The following is a 6,368-nucleotide window of genomic DNA, read 5'->3' as shown; positions in this document are numbered from 1 at the left end:
CCGCCTGGTTTCTGACCGGAGAAACGGGGGACGGGCAAGCGGCAGCGCCGAGGCTCGGCTCCGGAGGGTGCCCCGGGGCACCTCCACGCCTCCGGGTCGCGCACCCCCGACCCCGTGTGCTCCGGGGCTCAGTTCAGGGCTGGGCTGCGGGACCGCCCGGCACGGCACGGCCCGGCACGGCATGGCACGGCCCGGCACGGCCCGTCGGGGCAGCCCGGGGTGGCGGGGAGGGGCGCGGCCGGAGCCCCGACGGCGAAGCTTGGAGGTGCGGATGGGGAGGGAGCGCCTTCAGGGTGTCCCCTGCGCCATGATGTCACTCGATCAATATTTTCGGGGGGAGTGCCCGCCCCGGCCAATTCCCGCTATGAAACGGGCTCTATATTGGAGCTGGATGCAGCCGAATCGATCGGGCTGATAACGGAGGCCTATAAAAGGCCGGGGGGCCGGCTTCGCCCCAGCTACATCCCGCCGCGCCGCCAGCCGAGCCGAGCGCCCGGCTTCCCCCCTCTCCGCGCCCCTCCAGTGCCGCCCGCGATGGGGCCGCGCCCCGCTGCCCGCCGCGCCGCCCTGGCGCTGCTGGGGCTCGCCGCCGCCGCCGCCGCCGCCGCCGCCCGCTCGCTGCCGCTGCCCGACGCCGGCCCGCACGTTAACTACGGCTGGGGGGAGCCCATCCGGCTGCGGCACCTCTACACCGCCAGCAAGCACGGGCTCTTCAGCTGCTTCCTCAGGATCGGCGGCGACGGCCGGGTGGACGCGGCCGGCAGCCAGAGCCCGCACAGTGAGTAGCGGGGCGCTGCGGGGACGGGGCGGGACGGGACGGGACGGGACGGGCTGGGCTCACGCCGCTCTCTCGCCTCTGCCCCGCAGGTCTGCTGGAGATCCGCGCCGTGGCGGTGCGCACCGTGGCCATCAAGGGCGTGCGGAGCTCCCGCTACCTCTGCATGGACGAGGCGGGGCGGCTGCACGGGCAGGTGAGCTGCGACCCCCGGCCCCGGCTCTGCCAGCACCCCGCATCCCCTCCCCAGGCGCCCCCTTTTCGCTGTAGGACCGGAGGGCGATTCGCGTCGCCTGAAAGGGATTACTAGAAGGAGGCGACACGGGAACAGCGTTCCCAATGCAGCGAATCTGTTGCATACAGAAAATATAGTATAGACCAGAATTGGGGGCGTTTGTAAGTCTCATCGGTTGGAGGCTGCGTTTCTGCCCCAGAAACAGATTAAGTCAGGCCATCGGATCTGAACAATTTCTTGCTGTTCAGCTCAGATATTCCAAAATATATATATGTAAGATGCCTCCTTTGGAAGGGAGATGCACCCAGATAACCACCACACGGGATTGCTGACCCCCTAGGTGGTACCAAACAGAAATGGGACTTTGGGGGCAGGAAGGGCTCATCCCTGTTGTCCCATTTCTGTCTTGGGATAACAGCACACCTGCAGGACTCTTGATGGATGAGGAGTTTAGTGACTTACTGATCCCACAGTGTTAGCTCGTGCTCTTCATCTCGGTATGCTAGCGTGTCTGCTGGGCATTATCAGCGATATAAACTTGGGTTGGTAAGCCATATGCATGAGCTGCTAGGATGTGAGCTCAGAGTCAGTCTTTGTGTAACTGCTCTACAGGAGCCTGAGCTGCACGGAGCGATGGCTTTTTACTGTGCTGTAGTAAAGATACAGCTCGGTTCTGCTTTGATAACTCTGGCAAAATTTCTGCTGATTTCAGTAGGGCAAGGACCTGGCCCGTTGTCAGAACTCCCGGTGTCTTTTATGAGAGCAAGACAGATAAAGTTATGGACTGAATAGGCAACATAGGATTTAGCCTTTCTATCTCAATTTCCTTGCTTTTCTGGGCTAGAATCAGACAATCGATGCAGTGATAAGGTGTATAGGCTCAGATCATCTGGTGGGTCAATTATTAGCTTAAAGTTTTAATGTAAATCCAAAGCAAAATGATCGATGAAAACAAAACAGAGTCCGGGTCCTGCTCCCACTGGAGCTGCCGGCTGGACTTTAGCAGTCACAGAATTTTAAAATAGCTTTCAATAATACCATTTTGAAAGCTAATGATTATCCCTTGACTGGGTTTGTTGCTGTATACTATCCATTGCAGGTTGTTGGCTTTTTTTTGCCATTACCATCACATCTTTGTGTCATAGACCAATTTTATTGCCATATTCTGGGAAATAGTTTTATTGGCTTCAGCAACAATAATCACAGAAGTGAAAGGAATAGGATTTTACACACAGAGAGAAGTTTTCTCTTAAGAGATGCATCCCCCTCTCCTATAGCCACTCTGCTCTAGGGGTGTATTTATTTGGAAGGGAGAAATAGATGGTTTCTAGCATATGCCAGCTGTATTCCTCCGATTGCCAAAGAAACACTGCTGAGACCGTGCCCAGTTCAGGCTGAAGGTGAGAAATCAGGTCGTTCATGACACCTGCTATCACCTCTCTGCTATCAGCTGGGGTAGACAAGCTCTGCAGGGAAGCCTTTGCCTTATCAGCACTGTCTTCAGCAGTGGAAGAACGAAAGGGCAGATGCAGTGTCTGGGGACTGAACTCAGTGACCGCGTGCCCTCCTGAGACGTGCCCCTTTCCAACACCATGGAAAATTAGTCACTGGGGCTGGTTTTGAATGTGCAGTGTGCTGTAGCCTGTCTCAGGAATTCTGTAGTTTAGCAGAAATCTGTTAAACTGCTTGATGCATTAACATATTATGAATTCCTCCTATGGAAAAAAAAAATAACCTGGAAATACCTAAAGTGCATTTGATACTTATTAAAAATAATGCTAGAGACAATCCCAACGTAGTCAAGAGGGGACGATCCAGTTGAGACACAGGGGGCTCAATCAATAACCGTCATGGTTTGTTATGTGCACTTGCTCAAGAAGCTCTGCTATTTCATCATCCTCGTTAGTGAGGCTGACCACTCGTAGGTATAAGGACAGGCAACAATTCAGCCATGATTACGTGCCATATATGTATGCTTTTCTGAGATACATTGTGTGTGGAAGGACATATACTGTGTAATTTATATTGGAGAAAATGCCTTTTTTTAAGAAAAAAAATATTTGATTAGTTTAAAAGGGGCTTTTAAATGACAGCCAAATGCAAGCATTTAATTGTACTCCATATTCTTGATGATGTTTGAGGAATGACTGAGAAGTATCAGACATGTTCTATATTTAGACAGGCAGAGCATTCGTGGACAAACACTTATCACTGAAGACTGAGCCATTGTCAGCAATTGTCTTTTATTGACCGTGAGTTCAATCACCTGTGGTGGCTGAGCCTGAAATAACACCAGAGCTGTAAGAAATGCAGTGCTTATGAAATGATCTAACCTGGTGATACTAAATCCTGATGTCTGCACAGTATGTCACAAGTGTATTTCTACGAACTCATCCCGAAGAAAATATATTCTCCTATACAAGATCTTAACTTGCACTGCTATTAAATTGACAGTTCTAACTTAAGTCTAATGAGAAAATAACATTGCATGAATTGTTCCTTTGTTATTTCAATAAATGCTGAGTAAAAAAAAAAAAAAAGGCAGTTACCTTTTTAGTATTATTTTAATCTCTGGCCACATTTGTGTGAATGCTGGCTTTGACAGTACTGCCTTTCTACTGTCCTGATCCCAAAGCCCTTACACAGGCGAATCTCTAACAGCACTGGAGTTCTGTATCATAGGGCTGTTGGATTAGGTCTCAGACAAGAACTGTCAGCAAATAAGGACAGTTTATCTAAATAAGCACTGCCAACTGAGGTTCTTTTTCCCTTTGCTCAGGACAGGGTCATTGGTAGATGTGGAGAAGTACACACACATCCTGGTTCAAAGCGTATCTGGTGTGACAGACATGCACAAGCTTCAGGAGTTCTGCATTAGGTCTTCTAATGGCCTCGACCCCTAGCAGGCGTGCTGTGTGCAGCATGGGGAGCTTTAGACTTATCCTGTGGGCCTTGGTCCATAACTCAAAGAACAGCCATCAGAGCCATAGTGAGCACCACAGGTCCCGCATGTGTCCCTACAGCAGGCAGGCAGAGAGGGAGGAGGACTGGTGCCAGAGGTTTAGGCTGTGGCTGAGTACAGTGTACAGTGTGGTTGAGTATAGTGAATTTGTACAGCAAACACAGTGAATCTGGTGGGCACATTTGTAATCCTCTTTACTCCTTGCTGTTCAGCTCAGGTATTCCACTGAAGATTGTTCCTTTGAAGAGGAGATTCGTCCAGACGGCTACAACGTATATAAATCAAAGAAATACGGGATATCGGTGTCTTTGAGTAGCGCCAAGCAAAGACAACAGTTCAAAGGAAAAGATTTTCTTCCACTATCTCACTTCTTACCTATGATCAACACGGTGCCAGTGGAGTCAACAGACTTTGGTGAATATGGTGATTATAGCCAGGCTTTTGAACCAGAGGTATACTCATCGCCTCTTGAAACGGACAGCATGGATCCCTTTGGGATCACCTCCAAACTGTCTCCAGTGAAGAGCCCCAGCTTTCAGAAATGATGCTGATTACACACACGGTTTTAAAGAAATGTTGCAGAATATTGCAGGTGGTTAGCTTCTCGTGTAGTGATGTTTCAAACTTTTTTATATATTTCAGTATGGAGCCAGCCTTTTCCATACAGTGTGTTGTACCGGTAAGAGATGAGTGCCCAGAGGCTATCTTCTAAAGAATTGCCTATCCATAGGGTTTTATTTGAGAAAGAAGGATTAAATAAGAAAAGCTTAATGCATTCATTGGAGTTCCTCCATTAACGTGGTGATGATAAAATAATTACAGTTTTTGTACATCCAATTCATTGCCACCTATGTTCACCTGTTATTTCTGCTCATGGGAGCAAATGCAGAAAACCTTTTTGCAGTTCACGGGAAGGTTCACAATCTGGTAGCTTCAGAGGCTTCAAAATCTGGTAGCTTCAGAGACTAAAGACAAACATTTGGAACAAAACATGATTAAGGAAGACCTAGCAAATGTGGTTATGTGAACTAGAGTTAATGCTGTCTCTTGAAAAGCTGCTGACAAGGTTCTGGGAGAACTTTCTATTGAAAGCATACCACTGAAAAACAATTCTGCCTGTATATTGTGCTTTTTCTTCCCTTAGGAAAGAAGGGACGAAAGGGAAATATTTCTTCCTTCCCTTATTGCTAAGGGGTACTTCAGAAAACTGGATCTTTGATTTCTTGTATAGGCTAATTTATGTTCACTGTGGGATCTGCATCATCCAGCATAGATTTCTCATTAACATTAGTGGGAATTCAGCATGGGGGTTGAAGTGTGTACAGAACTAGCATTTCTGGTTTTCACGTAGGGAATAAGCAGTTCAAATCTGTGTTCAAATACAGATTCTGTTGTATATACAAATGTATGTCATGAGCAAATGGCGATAAAGACTGAAAATGGATAATGCATAGGTCACATCAATTGCAAGGCGGATTTTTCATGTTTTATCTGTAACCACCAGCAATTCTTTTAAGTCCTTTCAGGATGATTCTGCATCAGTTGAAATCAGTGGAGAGACAATATAGTGACATAAACGAGAACTGGGACAGCCATGCAGGCTTCTTGCAGGAAGGGATCATGGCTGCCTTGTGGCTAAAAAACATATGACTGATGTCCTCAGTTCTGTTCTCCCCTTATAGCAATTTGACAAAGGAATAAACAAACTGAAACCAAAGGAAAAAAAAAATAAAAAACCAAAAACTGTTCAGGATTCCACTCCTTTCTAAAGGTTCACTTATAATAGAGATTTCTGTACAAAAGCTCTACTGGAAATACTGGTGTTTTTTCTGACCTAGCACTTCATTGCCAATGCAATATTTATAATTAATTTATTGAATACATACATCTGTTTATTTTGTTACTGTTATTTATGCGCGAAATTCTATTTATATACTCTTGAAGGTGGGTTTTTTAGTTGTAACAAATTTTGTGAAGTTTTGTAATCATGAAATTTTAGGAAACAATAGCTTTTTCTGTGCATTATCAGTAGTGTAATGTGTACATTTGCAATAAAAAATCATCTTCAACATGGAAATGTATCTGATTCTTTTGTAACTGTGAAGTAGACGCTTCAAGGAGCTTTATCAAACCACGGAGTCTGTGTGGAGAGGTGCAGCTGAGGTACAACACAGAGCGAGTTTCCCAAAGCCAGTTAGGGCCAATGCTGGACTTCGAGTCCATCTGCTGCCAGTTGCTGCTGAGCTCCACATGAAACTGCAAGTCTAAGAAAAGTATCTTTGTTATGGAAGGGTTTTGGAAACAGCTCCTTCTTCAGCGAGGATTTGCTGATGGCTGCAGCCAGAGCAAATTTCCAGCACAGGCAAAGCTGCATGCCGGTATGCCAGCATCCGCGC

The 6,368-nt window shown here is 47.2% G+C and overlaps 1 protein-coding gene across 1 annotated transcript; it reads left to right on the top strand.

The window, feature by feature from the left end:
• Positions 1-534: 534 nt before the first annotated feature.
• FGF19 (fibroblast growth factor 19) lies at positions 535-4,517 on the top strand (the record flags this gene model as incomplete). Its single annotated transcript, XM_082762236.1, has 3 exons — positions 535-778; positions 868-971; positions 4,185-4,517. The coding sequence occupies 3 exons, from the start codon at positions 535-537 to the stop codon at positions 4,515-4,517; spliced, it is 681 nt and encodes a 226-aa protein (XP_082618362.1).
• Between the last annotated feature and the right edge of the window lie 1,851 nt (positions 4,518-6,368).

The sequence above is a fragment of the Aythya marila genome (assembly GCF_965140915.1).
Source record: "Aythya marila genome assembly, chromosome: 5".
NCBI lineage: Eukaryota > Metazoa > Chordata > Aves > Anseriformes > Anatidae > Aythya > Aythya marila.
This window is presented reverse-complemented; position numbering and strand designations above follow the sequence as displayed.